Source organism: Oreochromis aureus, linkage group 12 (genome assembly GCF_013358895.1).
Source record: "Oreochromis aureus strain Israel breed Guangdong linkage group 12, ZZ_aureus, whole genome shotgun sequence".
Lineage (NCBI taxonomy): Eukaryota > Metazoa > Chordata > Actinopteri > Cichliformes > Cichlidae > Oreochromis > Oreochromis aureus.
This window is the reverse complement of record NC_052953.1, coordinates 27,541,021-27,564,293: the sequence shown is the minus strand read 5'-3', so window position 1 is coordinate 27,564,293 and position 23,273 is coordinate 27,541,021. Positions and strand designations below refer to the sequence as shown.

At 41.3% G+C, this 23,273-nt stretch overlaps 1 protein-coding gene across 1 annotated transcript in view; it reads right to left on the bottom strand.

Annotated features, from left to right (window-relative positions):
* Positions 1–23,273, bottom strand: part of si:dkeyp-14d3.1 (transmembrane protein 132C) — a 135,296-nt gene that overhangs the window by 742 nt on the left and 111,281 nt on the right. Inside the window, exons 5-6 of the mRNA XM_039621294.1 lie at positions 13,329–13,472; positions 5,211–5,419 (exon numbers count right to left, since the gene is read on the bottom strand). Coding sequence (XP_039477228.1) covers positions 5,211–5,419; positions 13,329–13,472 — 353 coding nt within the window. The remainder of the gene's footprint in view (positions 1–5,210; positions 5,420–13,328; positions 13,473–23,273) is intronic.

The following is a 23,273-nucleotide window of genomic DNA, read 5'->3' as shown; positions in this document are numbered from 1 at the left end:
ATGTTGTTGATTAAACCAGTAAGAGGGGAATCAATCCAGCGAATGGCCATCATTTCTCTTTCTAAATGTCTCTCCTTTACTATTTTGGAGCACCCGGCCTGGATTGTAAATGTGCATACACCTCCTTACGGCTTTACTTAATAGCCTCCCAGATCGCTCTGTTGCAAGCAAATCTAATTTTATTACTTTCGGTAACAAATCAGCCAACAGAGGCACAACTATCTCTCACTAGGAAAATTGCTTTGAGTGTGACAAACTAGGTTTAAATGGTTACAATACAGCCGCAATATCATTAGAGTTTACTTATAACTGTATTTTTTTTTACATTTTCGCATTAACGAACACCTTTGAAGAAAACAATCAGCCTTGAATGTTGACAAAGCATTGTTTGAATGGTTATTCTGGGGAAATAAATGCTGTTACAGCTCTTCAGGCTTACACTGAGGCACAGTTGGGATTCTTGCAAAGGAAGAAAAGCACTTTGTCAACACAACTACTAATCATATATCCTACTGTATAGACTTGTGCCTTCCTTTTCATCTAATCATCTTCATTTGTTCCTTTGTCGCTATTTCTCTCTCTCACACACACATAAAGTCTAGTAAAGGTTGCAATCATGATAAAGGGGAGAAAAAAACCGAAATTAATCTCTTAAACTCTTTTTCTTGCGATTATCCGCTCTGCTTGTCTCTTTCTGTCTGAATCCCCTGAGAAATCGGACTGCATGCGAAGCTGTGGGAATAAAGATGTCAGCTGCATTCTCCAGAGGAAAGCCAAGGGTAGAGAGAGATTTGAAGTTAAGGGCTTAAAAGCTTTGCTGGAGGGACTGATTTCATATTCGCAAGTGAATGACCGCCTTTACCGGAGAAATTACTGTGGAGTCAATATTGTAACACTGAAAGGAAACAATTTGTGGCATCATCACTAGGGATCCAGCTAAGTCACAGCATACAGTTATGAAAAGTACATTTGCAATTTAACTGTATTTTGGTTTTCAAATACATTTTTTTTCCATAATGTGCCCTGTGTATGTAAGTGTTGGGAATACAAAGTGCTACAAGGTAACACATAATCACATTGCATTTTTAATTAACACAGTATTCTAAAGGTTTACTGCATTTTATACATATCTCCGTACAATTTTTCAATTTTTCAATACATATTCTGTACATTGTTACCTGTATATACCTGTATGTACGAACTTCAGTTGCTTATGTTTATAGGACCACCTTATGTCTTCCTTTTATATTTTATTTTCCCTTGCTGTAAGAGCTCTGTAACACCAAAATGTCTCATCCGTGGGATAATAAAGGTTTATTCTATTCTATTAACTTGAAGAATCACATTAAAGTTATGGTTATCTCGCTGTCATGTCAGGTATGTCCTGAAACAACTGCATTATACTGCTCACAGAACATGGACGCTTTGCGAGCATCTGCACAGATAGCATGTTTACACAAAGCTAGCGAAGAACCCAGGGTGAGCGTATGCAGAACCCGCCCAGATCTCTTTAAAGTCTCTTTGGGTTGATTTTCAACATTACTTACATAACATGTTGTTAGGTTTGAGTTCATATCGAAACTTCAATTTAATTTATTTTTAATTTAAATAGCGCTAAAGCAATAAAGCAGTTTCAAGGTGCAAACACAAAAACAAAGATTTCTTTTGTGTCCTCATTAAATGTCAGCGTGTGGGACATTAGCTCAAGGTCTGTATTATTAACTGCTAATGATGTGACAGTGATTTCAGACCTTGTTATGGAGTAATGTAAAAGTAATGCAAGGAACTTTAAAATGAAATACTTTCTCCAGTACCTTCTTCAAAAGTAACAACATGTAATACATTACTACGTGTTTTTACTATATTTTGAAGTTAGTTGTTATATTTGTCTTTTATGTGAATTCCAGGCTTTGTTTTTGGGTTCTTGGAGACAAAGATTGCAAAATAATAAGTGCCTGAAAAGCACTTTGGGTCACTGTCAGCTGTTTCGAAAATGTGCTATATAAATAATTCACTTGTTTTGGCATTTTTTTATTTGAGTAATGTCTCCAACACTGGTGAAAGATTGGTGACCTGTCCAGGATACACCCTGCCATTCGCTCAGTGACAGATGAGGTAGACATCCTAAGGTAAACTAGTTTCAGGTGATGGGCTAGACTTAAAAAAAACAAAGACAGAAAAAAAGGAACACCACGCCCCACCTTAAAACTAAGGTTGCTGTAGAGGCTTTTTGGAAACACTGTTTAGCCTGGCATTAGCACATGGAACTGAAAACTAGAGGGGCATGATCTGAATCTGAGTAGTGTTTTGCTACTGAATGTCTGTGCTAATCACTGTTTTTGCATTATGAATAACACGTTTGAGCTTAATTACGCTTGGCACCAGCTAACTCCAATTAGTGGATCGGGGATCGATTTCGTAATCATATCATCAGCTTTGCATGAGTCTTAAGACTCCTGGGTGAGCAGAGGAGCTCAGCTCTCAAATGATCGCCCCCCGCCGGGTGGCCAGGGAGGATTCTGGGCAGACCTGGCACACAGCAGACACAGCAGTCTGGGAGATCTTCTTTTAACAGTTTTCCGATGGAGCTTTGTAACATCGAGTCTGAATGGGCCCTATTTTACTCCATGAAAGAGGTTTTGGATGCCTACTGCAGCACCAAACATTGGTGTCTCAGTGCTCAGTCAAGTGTAAACTGACAGGTATGAGTTTACAACTCAGAGGTCACAGTTCCCTCCCTGAAAGAGGTGGTTTGCTTGCTCCAGATTGAGTATGAGTTGCTGCCTCAAGTGGAGAACAGCTTTAGGGTGTTCAGGGTGAGAGAAAAGTGGAGCTGGAGATTGACACACACAGAGTGATCCAGCGTCTAGAGACGTGCTGAACTGGTCCCTTGTACATTGTGAGGTTACACTACTCGTTACAATACTTTTGCATTACTTCAGAAATGACCTGAAATGCACCGTCACATAATTGCCAGTTGACTATATAAACATTAGGCTACTGTTCCACACACCATCACAAATCAGCAACACAAAGCAAAGATGAAAACCAGCTCAAAGAGACAAAGAGGTAGAAATGAAACTTCAAATACTACAAGCCTGACTGCTCATCCCTGCCTTTATCGCCTGTTCAAGTCCAGGCCCATAGCAACCATCGCCATATTATTTTCCCAATGCAGTAATTGAAAGTTTCTCATCAATAATTGCATTGTTTGAATCATTTTGAGTGTAAACGCTTGAAATTCACAGCCAATGATTTGACAAACAGCTCTGATGTTCGAGAGCATGCGCTGACATGCAGACTGAACCGGCATGTAATTGTTACACTTATAAATGTGATTATTAGTTAGGTGTAACACATTCAGGAGTAAACAAGCTGATGGTGAAGTCTGACCATTTTAGCCTCGGCATAAATCTTATATGCCAATACTTGTGCAACCATCTCAAAATCTAATCTAAGGTTAATCTAATAAACAAATCACACTCGGTGCTGAGAACAACCCGCTTCACAAAGCAATTTTTCTTTCCGCTCCGTTCACTTTCAAGCCCAGCTCTGACTTCAGAGGAGGTGCTGCATATTAATGCGTGTGTCATGCTTATTTTTGTTGTGCCCGTGGATCATGTGCTGTGTTTGTGTTAGCATTTTATTTTCTACTACAGTGACACGATGAAGGTCGTTATAGCAGGAATGTTGTTTCTATATGAAAGAACACTGGTGGATATTTTTCGAATTTGAATGCTGCAGGCATGTCAATACAGCTATTTGTTTTACAGCAGCAAGAAAACACTCGGTATGCACTCTATAGGATAACTGAGGGCTGCTTTTTCTTTTTGAGTTTGAATATTAAATGATCAACTTGATTAAACAAGTAAAATCTCAACATACATATCCTGAGAGAAGCGGTAAAGGATGGTGGATGCTCAAGTGCTACGCCTACACTTAGGTTTGCTGTCTGCGAAGGCTTATCTTGTCTGTGCTTTGACAGGGCTTAGGGAGGGAAGAGGTGAGCCATACAGGCAGTGTCAGTCAAAACTGTGTGAGGAGTACATTTGCAGTTCTCCCACTAACAGGCCTAATGTGTCTTTATTTTTTTTTTTATATATTTCTGTCTCTCTCCTCCCAGCGTGGCCACAACTTGCCAGCTTCCCCGATAGAGGAATGGCGTGCCGCTTGCTATTGTTGCTCGCTGGCTTACTCCTCCGTGTGCTTACGGACCGTGGACCAAAGCTTATTCTCATCAACAGGTATAGCGCTTCTTTGCAAGGTCACGCCTGTTATCCCCCGATAAACAAAGACGTGCTGAAGATGGGGAAAAACAAAGCTCCGGTGCTGGCGTCAACAGTGACAACACAGCTTGGCTGTCTCCGCTGATAAAGGCATAGCAGCACACAGCTGGAAAAGCAACAACCTGGACAAGCCACAGTATTAGTTGAATGCTGTCACTCAAAATAAGAGGGGAGCAGGGATAATTAGAGTAGCCACACTGGTGCGTGGGATGACTTAAAGTCCAACTTCAACGCTTTTCCTGAAGTAATTACCGTAGGTGGCTGATAACTGCTCCATCAATTGATGGATTTCAACAGTTGCAGAGTAACACTGCGCAGCAGCGTTAGCAGAGGCGCTGTGTAGTGATGAGGCCCCAGGGGAGAAGTCTGACCTCCAGACAGCTCTAATAATGTTCTTTCCAACTGACAGGCACAAGGCGCAATGGCAGGCCACCCTGAGCCAGTCGTAATGACAAGCTGTAATGCACAGGTCAGCCATTTTGTTATCAGCCAAGACCTGTCAGTAGGACTGAAGTCAGGAAGAGACAGGTGGAGTGGTGTTCGTCACATGTCACATCATTACCTTATCTTTGCCATTACTGAAATCAAATACATCACCGAGGAGAAAGGCTATTCTTGAACTTGTACTTTCTTGAAACTGGGGCTGCAAAAGTGAACAAATTACCAATTTATTTTTATTAAACTTAACAACTTGTACTAAAGGTTGTGATGTAACCTTGGCGTTCTTTCTTGGATAACTGTAAATTACGCCTGGAAATGGCTGCGCAGGAGCTGACACGAAAGTGAGAAAATGACTAAACATTAATTATAAAGATCACGTTATATTCCATCCAATTAGTAAAACAAATGTCTCCCTGAAAAAATAAGAGAGCAGAACACACAGTCGCAAAGCCCCTTTAGCAACAGATGCACGCGCCGCAGTACCTCTGATTGGTGGCCGTTATTGGCACCCTCCACCCTTTGATCTGGCTCAGCTCCGTGTCTGACACCTCAATCTGGAGGGGGAGACGGGGGATCCACACGTTGAGCTCCAGCTGAGCACTTAGGTATCCGTGGGTGAAGTTCACCATCATCTTCGCCTTGCCCTTCATCTCCTTGCCGTTCACAAAAACGTAGTCACACCTGTCAGACACCTGCGTGCGAGGAGGGGGAAGGATTAAAAAAGACAGCATTTAAGTTGAGCTCTTCTGACAGCTGCGCTAGATGACTACACAGCAAATTACACAGTGCAATATACTGTACAGAGTACCATGTTGGCCCCGGCCCTGCCAGTTGATTATAAGGCTTTACACTTCTGAGCACTCCTCTGATATAGCATTCCTGTAACTACTTTGAACAAGATGAAAGGTCCTCGATCTGCTCGACTCTCAGGAGAAGAGGGGGGAGGACAGCGAGGACATCTTTGAACCTGAGGGAAAGCACAGCGTGGTCTGCTGTTTTATTGTTGTTCAGCCTGCAGCTGAAAGAGGAACCAGCAGATGGACACTAGTAAGATGAGAGCTGATAAAAATGACCAAAGTTGAAGCTAGTGGTTTTGTAAATTATGTCATAGAAAGAATAAGTGAGCCAGTTTTGTGCTTTAGAAACATGTAACCGTCAGAGGGTTACTCCTTGATTATTGATTGTGAGGATTTACAGACACACACAATTATCTCTTTAAGTCTAAGCACTTAATAGGTAATTATTTAGTATATCTTGAATGTAGAAACACATTTTTTTATTCCTCTGGGCGTTTTCTCAATCGTACATATTAATCTCATCATGTAACAGACTGCCATGGCTGGTACCAGATGGAATTCGATGGTCTGGGAAAAATATCTTTTTTTTCCTCGCTTCTTCTTCTTCCAAGTTATTTCTCTACAGCGAGATAAAACCATAAACAACCATTTATCATGAAGCTGTGGCAGGATATCCTCTGAGACCAAAGGAGGAAAAAAAAATTGTGTGTGACAGAATGTGTTCTGTTCACTTCACCTTCAGCATGAAGCTAGCTGTGGAGTCTGTGTGGTACCGTGGAAAGTAAATGTGGCTGTTTTGTATAAATAAAAGCAGATATTTGGAGAGTTGCTGCATCGATTTTTTTTATTTTATTTATTTCTTTTTTCTGTCTGCACCACTGAGCTTGCAGGCTGAACTAGTGGCATTCCTCAAGAACTGGTATGTGGATTGCAAGTATAGCCCCACTTGGTGTACGCCTGATCAAAACAACAGAACATCAAAACAGCATCATGAGAGACCTTCCAGCTGATTTCTTTTGCTTCCATTCATCTTGACATATGGATATAAACACGCAGCTTCAAAGTCAGGAAAGAACTGAAAGAACAATTTGATGCAATAACATGTACATGCAAAATCTGCTTTGAAATGAAATGCATAGTAGTGTTTGCAATGTACAGTTTTTGTGCAAGAAAATACATACCTTCAACACTATTTCGGTACTTTGTCTTCTTATTCAGTTTTTGTATAAAACTATTTTGGACATATCTGTAGTCCACATGTGCACATTTGCTCATTTCTTTCTTTTCTCTTTGCCTTCCTGAGTTTGACAGCAGGTCGGCAGTGCAGAGAGGTGATTCTTTCTCTCTTTTGTCAACAAGACGACATGGTAGTGATTATGATACAAGTTTATACTTTACACAAGTTTCACAAAGTTCCCCCAAATCTGATCTGAATTAAGCTGCTTTTCTCTGTAAGGTTGTCTCCTTCTCCACTGGTAAACCGCTTATCCCTCTGACTGCTTGTGCATTTGTGCAGAAAACTTCAGAGTCAAAGTGACCAAACCTTCATATCAGGGATCAGAGGTGAGCCGGGTCTCCGGCTACAACAGCAGTCTTTAGCGGAAGATCTCGCAGTGACCAAGCCAAGAGGTGGCACATGTGGCGAGCATCATAAGCACTTATGATTGTTTTTTTATATATGAATATTCAGAACAAATGGCCTGAACTGTGGAGCTTAAAATCACTTTTTGGATGCAGTGCATGAAATTCAGCATGCATCACAAACTCACACATTTGTTAGAGTAACAGCACTGGAAATAGTGCAGAGTTGCACAAGGAGAGGATCTTGAAGGGGACAACATCAGCCAACATTAGCCAAATTAAAAAGTTTTTATCTTATTTTAAGTGTTTCTGAAGCACGTACTATGGAATCCAACTTGCTGTTATGCTTGAATTTTACTCTAATTTACGCAGGGATGGAATCTCACTAGCCAAATCATTGGGAACTTCAGTAGCACTTTATAATACGGCCATACTTGCCAACCTTGAGACCTCAGAATTAGGGAGACATTCAAAAGGGCTGTTGGGGGGGGGGGGATACATTTTACAGTGTTTATTTATCTGATAAAATAAGTCAAATGTCACCGTTATTATTGGCTGGCCGGAAACAGCAAGGGTGTCCAAATTCAGAGGCTACTTCCACCTGAGGATCCGGCCTTCATCGTCTAAAGAAAGCTGGGTAGGCCGGAAATGAGCGACTGTGAAATTGGACGGTCTAGCCTTCAGAATTACGTCACGAGCTCTCTCGGTGGAGTGAAACTCTGCCGTCTGCTCCTTGCTATCTAAAATATAACCAGACGCTGGCGTAAATTCTTGATCATCTCACACTTCTGTTTAATCAGTTTTTTGTTTGATGTTTATTCAGCTGTGTGAAAACCCCGGAGGAACCCTCCCGAGGGATTAATAAAGTTACATTTAATCTAATCTAATCTAATAACTTTAATCTCAGCCAAACCGATTTACTCACGAACAAATAAAACACTGAAAAAGCCAAACAATAACATTTTTAAGTTATCAAAGTGACTTATATATCATGTTTAACCCGAGTAGCGAAAGACCGTGGGGGTTTGAAAACGATGTGCTGGGAGTTCGCTGTTCTCGCCGGCTCAGATATTTGAAGTTTACACAGCTGCATTCTCGCCTGAAAATATGTTAAAAGTTTTTTTGCGACCCAGAAAGAGAAATAAGAGTAATATTAAAACTAAGTAGCTGCCGTCATTGTTGGAAACTGGAATTGGCTGGGCCGCGCTATGAATTCTGCAATATGGTTTTTCAATTTTGTTGTCCGGGTGGAAAATCGGGAGAAATTCGGGAGAATGGTGGCTCCGGGAGATTTTCGGGATGGGCAATGAAATTCGTGATTCTCCCGGAAAAATCGGGAGGGTTGGCATGTATGAATACTGCCTGTGACTAAGGGTGTAATTCTGCAGCATTACAATGTAATTAAACTTACTTACAAACATCTACTAATAGATACACTTGAGTAAAAGAGTAATAATTATTATTTTTATACAGAAGAAGAAACAATTATACTGTAAGTAACTTTAAGTAATGCTGTAACTGAACTGATTGCACACTGCTTAAAATGACTCATGGCATAATTATTTATTTTTTCTTTGTACAAACTTGAATTGCTACCCCTTATTTATAGCGTATCTACTGCTACGTGTTTGTAGGTAAACGTAATTACATGTTCATTTCAAATAAAATACATTGAAATTCCATTTAATTCTGGGACAGTTCACCCTTTGTTGTGGGCCATTGTTCAGCTGTTGAAAATAAGGTGATATAACAAACAGTTTACTGTGTCTGCCTCAACGTTATTGTACCAATAAAACTACCACTACAACAACATCGTGACAAAGCACCAAATATTCACACACTCAACCAAACACAGACACAGGTGGCATTGTTGCGGCTGAAAATAAATACAGCCTCAATTTCCTCTCATTGCTTTTCATTTAACAAAAATTACTTAGCAAATATTGTTTTCGTGTCAGTTTCTGTGTGGACATTTGTTTTTACACCAGCCATTCTTAAACTGTTAAAAAGTCTCCCGCACAGCAGCGAGCTATCAAAGGCAGTGGACTTTATGACCAGAGACCAAAAAGCTCTGAAAGCCCCTGTGAGAAAGATGAAAAGCACGCTGTAGGGCATCCTTCAAGGCTACATCTAACCATCAGAGAACTTCTGTTAAGGACTGCACAGGCCTTGCATTTTCAAGTGGACACATGCAGGATGAGTGGATATTTCCTCTGTCTTATTACGCCAAATACAGAGAACGTACAAAGTGGTACCTTGTAATACAGCACACCGAAACACAGACCGACGGCTTAAAGAAGCTTTTAAACGTCTGTACGAGCGTGGCGTCCCTCCCCTGGTTACAGTCAGTCATGGAGCAGATTGGACTCAGCGCTCCCGATGTGGGAGTGTGTTTGAACAGATAAAGATGTCAGAGGAGTCCCTGCTCTTTATCAGCTCTCATTGTTAGCCTCTTTTTCTCTCACCACACTCAGTCTGCTGAGACTGAAGTGCTTTTGACAGTCTCTTCATCTCTGACTCTGCTTAGTTGGTGTGAAGCAACTTAGCTGCATGAGCAGCGAATTGCAGGCTATGCGATGCCTGACCGAACGACGTGCAGGCCTCACTGACCATATCTAGTAGCTAAATGAAAAAACAGTACAGGAGAGTTTATTAGCCTACAAAATTTAAATTAATAAAAGAATTTGTAAACATCTGGTATTATTAACCTACAGCTCTGCTACGGTATTCTTAATGACAGGGAAATTACTGTAACTGCCTGCTAGGAATTTGATCAACACCCCAGTAACCTAGGGAGAAACAATTACAGAAAACATGGCAGCTGACATCGTGCTGTCCCGACCAATTACACAGGCGCGCTTATACCGCCCTGCTGTGTGCTCTTATTGGCCAGAATAGACTTAAATCAATATTGCGACATAAGGGGACACTGCCACTTAATCAGCAGGCCCTTTAACCCCTCCTCCACCCTCCTCCACTGGGTATGCATCGCGCCACGCCGAGGGTGGAACTGCCTCTGCAAGTTGCACGCTCTCTGTCATTCTTCTTTACAAAGTATCATAAACGTCCAGGAGGATCCACCGCCACATTAATCAGGCGCATTAGGCAGCTAACGGGAGAATACTTACAGAGGACATTAAGGCTGTCTCTGGATCTAGCCCAGGAAATTAACTACTCACCAGACAGACACAATCCAAGGCAGATATGAGCGATGGGAGTAGGGAGCATGAAGGTAGGATGAGTCTGTCTCTGGCTTGTACACAGAGCCGGTTTGACAGAAGCAATTAAGCTGCTCAGACTTCTCTGCATAAGATTCAGCGCTCACTTCAGTGCAAGGAAAGAGTTTGCACATAGCGAGGTTTCTAATGACTATGCTGCGCGTCGATAGCAGGAGTTGCAGGAGCTCGCTCATAACACGACCTTCATGGCTAATGTGAAGATGGAAGATTTTCCCTGCAATTTCATGAATGTGTGTGTTGTTGTTGTTATTTCAACTACTCTTCCATCTGTGCGAGCCGCTGAAATACCGCACATCTTTTCTGACTAGAAATCAGAGGTCAGTTCTGAAACAAGAAATTGTTTAACGCTGAGAAGAGAGAGCTCCAAGTTATTAATGTTACGAATGTTATGAATGAATTGTTGTTTTGCTGTATCAGTACTTTCTTCACACAGAGGTAAGTTCTATACCCTTAAAAAGCTTTTGTCAAAGGGACATCCAATGAACTTGCACAGTTGCCCAGGGGTGATATTTATGAAAATGTGACACATCAAAGGCTGTGATTGGCACTAAGAGAAAAATGAAATCTTTTACATGGATATGGATTTATGAAGTAAACCATGGGTAACCACAGCCAGTGGAGGCAACCTGAAGAAAGAAGAACTTGTTAATCAACATTATTGCAGAAGCTATCACTCCTATGGCTTTGGTTGGAAGGTGAATATGAGCTAAGGAGGCAACTGGAAAACAAAAATATGCCTTCTACAAGAAACTTGGCTTTCTTTGGAAGAGTGCTGGATCTGAGCCAGAGGTCACAAGACACTTGTTTTGGATTGTGTGAACATGTATAAGGTGATGTAGGCAAACTAAGTGAAAAAAGAGGACAATGACACAAATGAGATATCAAAATTGCCTCAATCTGACAACACAGCCAATAGAAGAGCTTGCTCTCTGGCCAAAAACATTTTAATGACTGTGGCTACATGGAGCAGAGCAGGTATGAAGTAGAAAAGGTCCATACTGGCTTCCCATACATTCACACACAGTAAATGCAGCTCATATGGTGAGCTTTGCATGAGCCTTAAATGTAGCTGTCAACATGATAATCCAGAATAAGCACAGACACAGCCTTATTTCTTCCTACACAGACCAAATTAGTGTAAACTGCACAAATTCCCAAAGAGGTTTAAAGAAAAAGCACGTAAGCTGGTATTTCTTTATAATTTACTGTAATTTAGGAGGCTGGAGTAAGTGGAAGCACCATTTCATGTGATGTGATTCACTGTTCTATGTTAATGTCACTCTGTGTTTATTTAATCCTAATCGTCCAGGTCACAATCTGTCACCTTTATGTATACGATCACAGGCTATGATTAGCAAAAAAGCCTTCCTGAGTGAGCAACAGTAAGTATGCTGCAGGTGGGCCTTTTTGTTTTTAAAGAAGAAGCATCCTTCTCCACCTAATCATCCTCCAGGACACACTTAAGACAATTTAAGATGATCAATTGTGGTAAATGTTCTCCTCTACTATAGCTTTTGATTTTTGTCTCATTGTTGCTTTTCAGCGTACTTACATTAGTCGATTCCCCTAATCTTCAAGGTGAATCGTGACAGCATTTAACAGGAAACATGACCCAGCAATGTGGTGTTTTTTTGATATAAACTAACATCACAGCCATTTAGAAATGGAAACAGACCAAAGGCCTTTTCATTGTGGGGCTTTTTGGATAGAGCCAGTGGAGGCAGAAAAAATAGTGGGACAATTAAAGGAGAGATGACATGCAGCAAAGAGCCTCAGGCAGAATCTAACCAAGACACTGCAGGAAGGGCCAAAGCTTCTGTACACGGGCCTGCACACTCATCCAAATGAGCCGTGGGGGTGCTGACTGATGTGACTGTTTCTTCTTTGGGTTTGCATTGAGTCTCTTGGATCCTGTCTCAGAGTGACTTCCTTTGTTTGCGTAGCAAAGCCACTTTTACACTTTTTTGTTTTTTGGTCTCACGCTGCAGGTTTAAAAGGGACCGTATAAAGAAAAAGTTGTCAGTAGTCACTGCATATCAAACATGCTCTTTCATGTTGTTTTCCAGTGTTTGTTTTTATTTTCTTCAGGGTGCATGTGTGCTAAATGTACTAAACATCATTTCAACACTTCCTATAAAAAATGCACTACCTACCTTATCTTTAATATAATTACACGGGCTCATATGTGGGTTAATTTAGATTACATGCTGTTCACATTTAACAGATCAACTATTAATCATTTAAACATATTTTGCCGGTATATCCACACATAAAGGTTATATTATAGATAACTAAAATAAAATAAAATTTGAAAAACAAAATCTTGTTAACTAATATAAAAATAAAAACTAGTCCTAAAAGTAAAGAACTACAAAAAATGATGTTGTTAAGTTGAAAACCTAACAAAAATAAAATAAAATAAAATATGCCCAAATTGTTAGTTTCATAAAATATTTTATTACAGCTTGCCTAATGAGACTTTGATGGATGTCTACAAGACCGGGAGTCAACTGCTTTCAGCAAGTTCTGTGTTTTTATTGTAAATCTTGCTTTTGACATATGCCTTTCATAAAATAATAATAAAATAGTAAAACTAACACAGAAAATAATGAAAACTAAAGAAAACTACACTTTTTCAAACAGTAAAAACCAAACTGAACCAATAAAACCCACTCTGGAAACTAAATGAAACCAAACTGAACTAAAACCGAAGAGTTGACACATACACAACATTACTTAAGAATCTAAACTCTTTACATACTAGTACTGCGCCTATATATCTAAAGTCATATTTGCACAGGGCATCACCTTGGTACTGCACTGCGCTGTAGCAGCTCATGTAAAAATAAATAAATAAAATGTCACTCTTTGAAAAACATCAACAGAAACCTATCTGAAGCATGCGATGCCACGGTGTTTATGCGAGAGCAGAGATTGCGGGAGTCTTTTTTCCCCCCCTCTTTTCAGAAGTTGATCTTACTGACCTTGACCACGTCTTCGTCTGTTGAGCGACATGTCACCGCTTCAGAGATGTCAGTAACAGAGGCGTCAGTTCCAACAGTCACCACCTTTACAGGAACAGCCACCGTCTTTCCAGTCAATACAGCGGTGTTCAGAATCTCAGAGTCCTGAAGATATAAAAGGAAGACAGAGATCAAAGCAAAGAAACGGTTAGAAAGTAACAGCTTAGAAATGAAAGTTAATCATTTGTGGATAAACCTTCAGACTAATAACTGATGGACATCTTATCTTATCTTATCTTATCCTTTATCTTTACCTTGCCTTACCTACAATGTTTTTCATAAAAGTCAAAGTGAAACTTAACCTGCCAACACTAGTCAGTTCCATTATGTATAAATTGGCACTTACTGCCCAATCTCACTTAACTAGAGTCTATGTGAAAAAAAGAAATACCAAATGCTCCAATTTGCCCCTGGACTGCAGTAGAGATCGTTCCAGTAAATGACCTCAGTGATCAGACAGCCCTGGTCCTTTAAGTCCACTGGCACAGCTTCATTACTCTGAACAGAAATCTTAACCTTTCATTACAGACACACACAGACGCACGCAGTCACACATACACACATACACACACCAGCATTGTCACAGAAGATAATCGGGACCAATTAAGATAAGTCTGAGTTAACTTTTTTCTCTCTGAAGTCACCAAAGCACATTGGATTGTCTCTTCTGCCTATTCAGCCCAAAGAAATTGCACTTCAATTATACAAATTGCTACAGAACCCTGGGCGCCACAGTAAATAGCCGCTACTAAGGTCAAAGTGTACTTTTCAATAGTTATAGTGTACAGCACGCATATATTGCGCCTGGTGAACTGAGGGGACTTCAGCTAATTGTGAAGCATGACAAAAGTCTCTATTTTCAAGATGTTTTCATTCTGCTAAAGAGACATCCTCACAAAAGCTCAGATTTCCTTGATTTCAATAGGCGAGAACCCCAAGGCATCTTTTTCTGTCCCCTCTGTATTGAAGCTTTGCCAGCACTGAAGATGTTTTCCTACTATTTTTTCCCCCCCTTTTAACAGAGAAATCTTCCTCTGGAGTGATGCCTGTTGAATTAAACGTCACATTTGTTTAGTGTTTTATTGCTAAACCTGACAGCCACAGACAGGACCAATCTACAGTGTCTGACTTCCTGTCCATATTCATATGTATTCCACAGTCACCGGGGAAGTACACAAGAGCCGTGCACTCGCTTTCCAAAGACTTGTTTGTGAGCTTTCCAATGGAACTCATTCAAAGAAAAAGAAAAAAAGAAAAGAAAAGGAGGATTAAGTTTGATTGAAAGAAAGCTCGTCGTTTGTAAGGCTGGTCATTTGTAGCATCATTCAGCTTTGGAGTGAAATGATTATTAGCTGAGCCAAGAGATACCGATGAATCACAAAAAACCCCACTTAATCTTCAAATGGCATTTCATTACAATTTTATAGACTGTGACAGTGTTATATAGCAATATAAACCCTTCTCTTGCTGTGCCACTGACTTTGATTCAATTCGTCTTAAAACCGAGGAATGCTGTAAATTAATTCCACGTCTGCTGGGATTCCTCCATTTTCAGAGGGTCATCTATAATATATGATAGGGTAAATGGTGGGGACCTGGTGAAAGCTGGCGCTAATGTTAGATTACAGCAGCTGGATATGACCCAGCGGGCCGAGAGCTGTAGAGAGCGAAGCCTGGCAGTAATAAGCCACAGCGGGATCGCACAGTGATGCATCAGCGGTCCGCGCGCTCGGACATAGACAGCGCAATTAAACACATAATAGAGACCAGTGGTGAACATCAGCAGGTTAAAAAAGTGTGACTGAAGACACCATGAAATATGGGCCTGTGAAACTAGAAAAAAAATGCACGTGTTCTTACTATAGATCAGGCTGGTCTTTGAGATGCAAGCTTTATTTTGATAGTTCTTAATGTGCCATTTATAATACCAGTGCTACTTTTAGCATGTAAAGATTTTTCCGAAGGCCTCCTCTGCGTCGTATCAGAAACAGCGGGAGAAAACAGCAGCCTTTGATAGGACCAAATACGTATTGCATTTAATGTGAAATTGGCTGAACAGGAGATAAGACACGCTATAAAATAATTGGTTTCTGTGTTGTGTCATGAAGCGAGCTTCCTTTGTACTGAATGCAGCAGATTACAACTCTAACAAATTAACACATCACGTCAAAATGCAGTATTGCCACTATGTTATCTTTTAAATTATTTACGATTTATGATCTGTTGTTACAAGAATAACAAGGCCTAAGATGAGCCGTGACAAACAATGTTTTTATCGGGAGAAATGACGCGCCATGCAGAGAACGATATGTGACATACAGTAACTGCAACGTCCTCAGCACGGCTACTGACTTGTGATCAAAACGTACAGTTAAGGATATTCTGTGTTTATATGTCATATGTCAGTGTCGCCTTTAAATGGAGAGTAGGCATTATCTTTATCAGATGATATTATTTCTTTAGGCGGCCTTACGGGGAGAAAGAAAAGATACTAGGCTTTCTTATAAAGACCCTTAACAAAACAGATCCTCATGATGACAGCCAGGCAAAGATGCTATAGCTTAGTCACACCTGAAACACCATCTCCAGTGAACATTGGCTTAGAACAGTGATGTGCAGCATGCATCTGAAAATGACACACACATGTAATAAAAACGGAGTACTTTTTATTCCTTCATGCGAAGCAGTAATAAAAATGAGAACTGGCCCGAAACTGTTGTACCAATCGAGATGTTCTCGGGTTTGAACGGTGGTGTCCTTCACCTCTGTGTGCATTATATAGATTTTCAGCCGATACCTTTACAGACCCCTCTAAGTATGTGGGTTGAATGTTAGTTTGCATCTCACCTGTTGACGCCGGTGTTTGTGCTTTACTTGCGAGCCAGTCTGGCCCCTCAAGTCTAATACATGGGATTCTTTTTTGTCCAATAAGGTGCAGGAGAACTGCCTGTCTGCTTTATCAAGGATCTCTCTGTTAGCATTCAGCACGCAGCTGAGGCTGGTAATGTGCTCTGGGCCGTAATTTCTGCCCGTGTCTCACTTGGATCTGAAAATAAGTGAGATTTATGGTGTCAGCCTGAGTGACACAGGCAGCATGAGAAGCAGCAAAGCCCGTCCCGTCCCGGTGTTGCGATTAACTTCTGCTTCAGCCCGGCGCTAACACATCCATATTCTGACCCCGCCATCCGCGCTGCAGCTACAAATGAACAGGTCAAACACATTGTCGAGTTGAGGATTTTAGGGCCTGCATTATTCATAGCGCGGCAGACAGAGGAGAGTGTGGTAAATACAGTGTAAATGCTTAGCGTGTGCACCTGTTTGTGTCAACCCCCACGTCAGTGTGGCTGTCCTGAAGCCAGCAGGATGCCAAGATAAAACAAAAAGGCAAATAAAAGAAAGAAAAAGACATCAGCATTGAAAAATCCTACGAGCCAAAACACCTAATCTGGTGTTTTGGTTTGACTGATGACTCATCATTGGACGTGAGCCTCTTTATGATCTTTCATGTCATTTCAAGAGCAGGTGCATTAAGACAGCTGTGATGCCTGCCAATAGTCAGCTTAACTACAGTGAATGAAATATTCATAGTTGTGATAAACATTTTCATCCCTTGGTGATAAAGTATACGTACGTGTGAGGAAACTGAAATGGGACAACAGGAACGGCGAATATGCTGTAGACATTAAACGCCACTCAGACAGTGTCCTGGAGCTATTAAGCAGACTAAAAGAGACATGTCCTTTCATCAGCTTTCTCTCTCCACATTGTGCAATGCTCAATGTGGCACTTCCTCCCCTCCATTCTAGTGGGCGTTTAATTGGCTAGAAGAGAGAAACATGGAGGAGAGTGGGAATAAAGGCCTTGGTAGCGCCATGCAGAGCGATACATCACTGCATGACAGCGCATTGAAGTGGTGGGATGATTGTGAAGCCAACACAGTGCCTTTTAATGAGGGTCTCTCTCTCTCTCTCTCTCTTTCTCCCTTGCATCGTTCTCTTTTCATCCCACTTTTACTTCTCCAAGTAAGAACAAGTTACTCTCCTGCCTTCATTTCCCCCTCTTCCTTGTCTCCTCCCAGCTGATGGGATAAAGGTGGCTGCGCTACGCAGCCCATCTCTGCTTGGCGGTCAACCCTCACTGCCTCCTAAAAGACATCTAACCGCCTTTCAGTAGCAGTGCCCTGTCTGGGGTACATGCCGGTCAGAGATCTGATCTGCTCATTACTGTGGGCTGTGGCTGGCAGAGAGAAGATTAACTTGATGGCTGCTTTGATACTTGATCTGTTCAGCTTAAAAGGAGATGTAATGAGGACATGGACATGGATGAACTGGCACCTCAGAATAAAATGTACTGTTAAGGGGGCCACTTTTGTAGATACCTCAGTCAATAATTAAGAGACATCAAAGAAAGGGTACCTTTTTCCCTTTTAAAGTACAGAATAGAAATAAGCCATGAAAGGTGTCAATGCGTGCAAGAGTGTATACTGGGGCTTGTGCCGTTTTTTCCCTTTAAAATGCACCGTCACTGCCTCGGTAGGAAAAGAGGCAACTGATTAGCATCAGCTGTTTCATATGTACTTCATAATCACTGTGAACATCCATAATTAGTCAGCTGTTTCTCTAGCAGCTGACTAATTATTGCCTAGTAATATTCAAACAGTTGTACAATATAAGCATTACAGTCCAGCGTTTTTAAGCTTTTAAGCTGTTTTCACACATGAACTCTGAACTATGTCGGCAGAATCAAGTCAGGACACTGTCTGCTGTTGCTCTCTGCACAGTGTAGCACAACGGCACATTCTCACTAGTGGAAATACGATACTCCATATGCTTACCGGGGCTATTCTAACATAGATGCAGCTGGTACCAGGGGTCTAGTAGGCTCTCTGAATGCATTTTTGCATTTTCATATGCAGCTTTGGTAAGGTAACAGCTTTATTCTGCTTATATACAGTACATCCATTCCATTTCTACCCCCTTCACAACATCATGGGAGAACTAAGATGTGCTGTATGCACCGATTACAGCAAAAGTTTACCATTTATCAAATACCACAATGAAAACAAGTTACGTGCTTTTTGGTTTAATCATTTAAAATCAGGAAAATAAGAAATTAAGTTCTGGTCTGTTGTGGACATTTTCGAAAATGGTAAATAATGCTACTCTTTACCCACTATTACACTTTTTATACTGTGGTGAGCCTTTAATGGCCGCAGTTTCTTATGTTTCATATGTACTGTCAAAAAAATAAACTGATTGTGATAATTGACTATACAGTGAATAAAGCCATTTCAAGTTATTAAAATATTCATTATTTGGTGAATTCTTCAGCTGAATCCTTGTTGCTGCTCCGACTCTTTGAAGTCCCTCTGAGCCTCTTCCGTCTAAATCTGACTATATAACCATTTAGATAGTCGGGTCCTTGACTGAGGTGCCTCTTAGTGAAGTAAAAGAATAAATCATCTTCCTTCTGTTCTTTATTGTCTTTTTGCCCTCACACCCTTCAAAAGAAGGGCAACCAGTGATGTATGAAGAACTCCTCTCGTTTAATCTGCTTGCACAGTTATGCAAGAGGATTCGCACAACCATTTATGGACAGTATTGATCTTTTAGTCACGCTGACTTGCTCTCAAATGTAAATTATTTATGAGTGCACATAAGTTATGGGTAAACTCTGACGATGTGGAAGTGTCACAATGACATGCTGTAGACAGGCTAAATCTCTCCACAGATGATTGCTTTATTTGTGCCTCATTCCTTAGCCTGTGTGGATTATTAACAATATAAATAACTGTCTGCAGTGCGTGTGCTTTGGTTAATGTCATAAGATCTAAAGAAGAAAACAAAATTACACAAACGCATTACAAAGGGAGACATTTTAAGTTTAATACGACATAGTGAACGGGCATTCAATTATAAAACTCTGTGCTGCATCTATTCATCTTCAGGCAATCTGTAAACCTGCCTGTCCATGAAAATACATTAACAGACTTATTAGTGTCTGTGCTTGCAAAATTAAATATACATGGATAATTGAGGACGGCTCCTAAAAGGACGGAGCCATCCTCAAGAGCCCGTTGGCCCCGAATTGCCACCCTTGCTGAGAAAGGGAGCTTGTGAATAAAACATGGCTGCCTGCAGAAGCTCTGCATTTTAAGTTTATGGGACGAATCCTCTTGCAGTTCTCATGAATACTATACCTATAATACATCTAGATCAGTGGGTCAGAAGGGAGGCGAAGACGTCCCTGGCGAATTTCCATAACAGTCAGAACCCAGAATCAAGGTCAGCCACCATGGACACAATCAGCTCTGAGCTCGCCTAGAGATGAGCGCGAAAGCTGCAGGGGCTCAGGGGAGGTAGCCGGTGGGTGCTTTGAGTGATGCTGGCTCCGGTACACCTCGTGCGTGCCCCTGCTGTTTGCCCATTGTGCAAGAGCCCAGAGGCCAGAAGGCAGGGAAACAACCCCGCCTGCGCCAGTCTGCTCAATTTCAGCCCGATATCTATCACACACAGCCGATCGATGAAGAGTTCTTCAGCAACGGCCAGCCATGCCTGTAGGGGGATGACCTCTTGATCTCTGTCTGATTTCTTCACCCGTCTCTGATCGAGATCCATACTGCCAGCTTAGCTTGGCTTAGCCTGGCTTAGCTGCCCTCTGGACACAGACCTCTCTCAACAGGCACAAAGGTCAGCTCTATTGGAGAGTCCATTACTGCTAAAAAAATACACACATTCCTTTCAAACCTCAGTGGGTAAGGATTTAAAGTCAGAGTGAATAGAACTGGACCGGAATGTGAAGTAGGATGTTAACAATCATGGGGAGATGTGAGATATGGACACATGTCACTCTGAAATTGATCTGTCAGTCTGCATCCTGCCCTTCGCGTCATCCCTGCGTTTCTTCTTTTTTGAGCTGAACAAACTTTTTTTTTTCAGCTCAACTTGGCAAAGTCAGGATAGAGAGGTCTGCAGCGGAAGCGATTTAGGTTCAGCGCAATCTATTAGAAAAACAGAACTATAAGTGGTTCCACAGGGCGGTGCAGGTCCTGGCCATTTTCTGTAGGTGCTGGAAAATAAGGCTGTGCACAAATGCGGTGTTTTATGCATGAATTATGCAACGCTTCGGAGGCCATCTTCCGAGATCTGCAGTGGCACAGTAAACAAGTCCTCTGACCTGACTTGTAGAGAAGCTTTCCAAACCGCAGCGGAAAGGTTAGCTGTCTTAATGGTGACCCGCTAATTTGCAAATGTTACTGTAATGAGCAAGCTTTGAGAGGTATCATCCTGTTCACCTATAATGTTTGTTCTCTGTTTAATAAAAAGAGTTTAAAGTCTATCCAAGTGACAATGGCTTTGCCATAAAAACCTCAGTGTGTGTGCTCGTTTGTGTGCAGTGGTGCAGTGAAAAGGTGATTGTTCACCCACTCACTTCTCGCCGTAAGTGCAGTTATGGGGTGTCAATCCCTTCCGAGAGCATTTTACATCCTGCGATGACAAAGGAGCAAAGGCACGTAGAAAATGTTTAGGCACGCAGTCTCGAGTACTCAGATCATGTTGTGGTTTAGAAAAGCATTTGTCACAATCGTCCGTCCTAATTAGCATTACATGTAGTATGCCACGTGCATACGGCAGCAGCCTCAATTAGTGCTACCACTTCATCATCAGCCTCTAAGCTGTAGTAGATGCTAATGGACTGTTTGCTTGGGGTGCATCCATCCATCAGCTCTTTATTGCAAACTGCATGACTCATGAGATGGGGTAAAAAATGCAATGTTTCATTAAAACAGCAGGGGTATCCAACACAGGCTTGGCTGTAGTGGAATAAAGTTGCTAAGTAGACCAAAATCAGATTTTTGGGAGGTGGGATGGGTTTTGAGGGAAGGTGGTTGTGAAAACTGTACAATGCATGATTGTGTAATACACAGCTTGCATGATTTTACCAGTGCCCTTGATGCGTTTCTGCAGGATTAGCTGGGATGTAAGTGCTCATGTCTCTATGTCTAACTATATGTTTGATGAATGGCACTCCAGATTTCACTTGCCTGGTAGAGAAAAGATATGCATTGCAACAGAGGGAATGGAATAGAAAGGAGTAAAATAAAACATTGGTTGGAAGATGCTGATAGATGACTTTATCATGCGAGAGCAGAAGTGGCCAGAGAGGGCCGGGGTGATGATGTATTGGTTAACAATACATCGAAGCAGTACGTGAATGCTAACGGCTTCTTTCATTTCTCCTCATCTCTATGCCTGAGAATGCTCGTGTGAGTGAGCACAGTTTGGTGTCTCGGCTGGAATAGGAAGACTGATGAGTCCAGATATGATGTATGCCCTGTCCTCCCGCTCCCTCTCCATCACCGGGCATCCACAGCATGGGTAATGATGATGAGGGTAGCCTGGACAGGAGCACATTACTTTACGATGGTAAAAGATAATGGACCAGCCTCCTACTGTGCAGGGGAATCTGCTCAGGCATCCAATTACTGCCCTTAAAATCCATCTCAAGATGACAGAAAAAAAACCACAAAGCTTTTTCACACTTTTACTGAAATGGAGGATGCCCGCATTAAGGAGGCGGAGGTTGAGAAGGGAGGCAATTAATCTGCATTGTTATTAAATAAATTTATGCTCATCTGGAGCAAACAGGAGAAAAATACAGAGTGGAAAGAGGTCTCAAAAAAGAAGAAAGCATCTAAAAGTAGGGGGAGAGGAGACAAGCTAGGACAGCCACAGTGGTATTACAGTCGACAGAGGGAGTTCAGAAGCCTTCCCTCGCTCTAAACTGACGGAAACTTTTGAGTACTCTTTTCATTTTCGTCTTTTGAAATAATTGCTGCATTTGCAGAACTCCTGCTTCACGGTTTGAAATTGGTGACAAAGTGGAGAGCAGCGCTCTAAGCCCTCCCAGTGCAGGTGGATCTGTGACAACACACAGGAGGAGCCCTCTTCAAAGAGAGCAGAAAAAGGAGCGCTCATCTTTCAAAACGATGTCAGTGCTTTCCCAGAAGCGTCACCCATAGCAGAGCCATTCACTTGGCTGGGGTAATGAAATAAAAGGAGCTTTTTATAATAATCACTTCAAGCAAGGGCGCAATAATTTAGAACACGCCGTAAATGGGGAGGGAATGGGTCTGAGGAGCCGCTGGAGTAATAGACCATAAATGCGATCAAACCAAAAATCAGCTTCCCATTACTAATACTCATTAGCTTTATTACGTTATAACCTTTAGAGACGTGGTCAGTTATGGATCTGCATTGAGTTTATGAGATTTCTGCTCAAAACACAATTAGAGCAGTTTTTAAAGTACGAGTGACAAAATTCACTCTAGCTTATTAGACTAATTAGAGCTAATTACAGATGAAAAACACTTTCTAGAGAAGCTGTTGTGTCAACAGATGCCTTCAGCATGCTCTATGAAGTTTGGAAAATTGCCCTCTGTGATTGCGTTTGTCTACCATCCGCTGCTTCTGCTCTTCTATGCAGTTGTTTTTCCATTTTTTCCATATTACCTATAACTTTGATGCCATGTCAACATTACTGATCATTAAGCACGATTACCTTAAACAAATTACAACAATAGCCATAATAGAGAAAGACAAATGCAAATAAATGAGTGAATAAAAAGCTAGTGGTTTGGCTACCTGGAGCTCCAGCAAGTCACATTTTTATATTTCTGTGACACAAAATTTTATATACCCTAAATTTGCAGGGTCTAAAATTTTCACTGCAGTCAACTGAGTTCTGTTTGCTTAGTTCTCCCAGTTGCATAATCAAGTGCATACCATAGCAACAATGGCTGGTATAGGAAAAACATGTTTAAATCACCCAAGAGTATAAAAAAAGTTAATTTTAGAATGTAGTTTATAAGTTGACAGGCGTGTTTCTACTACTGTTGGCTGGGAT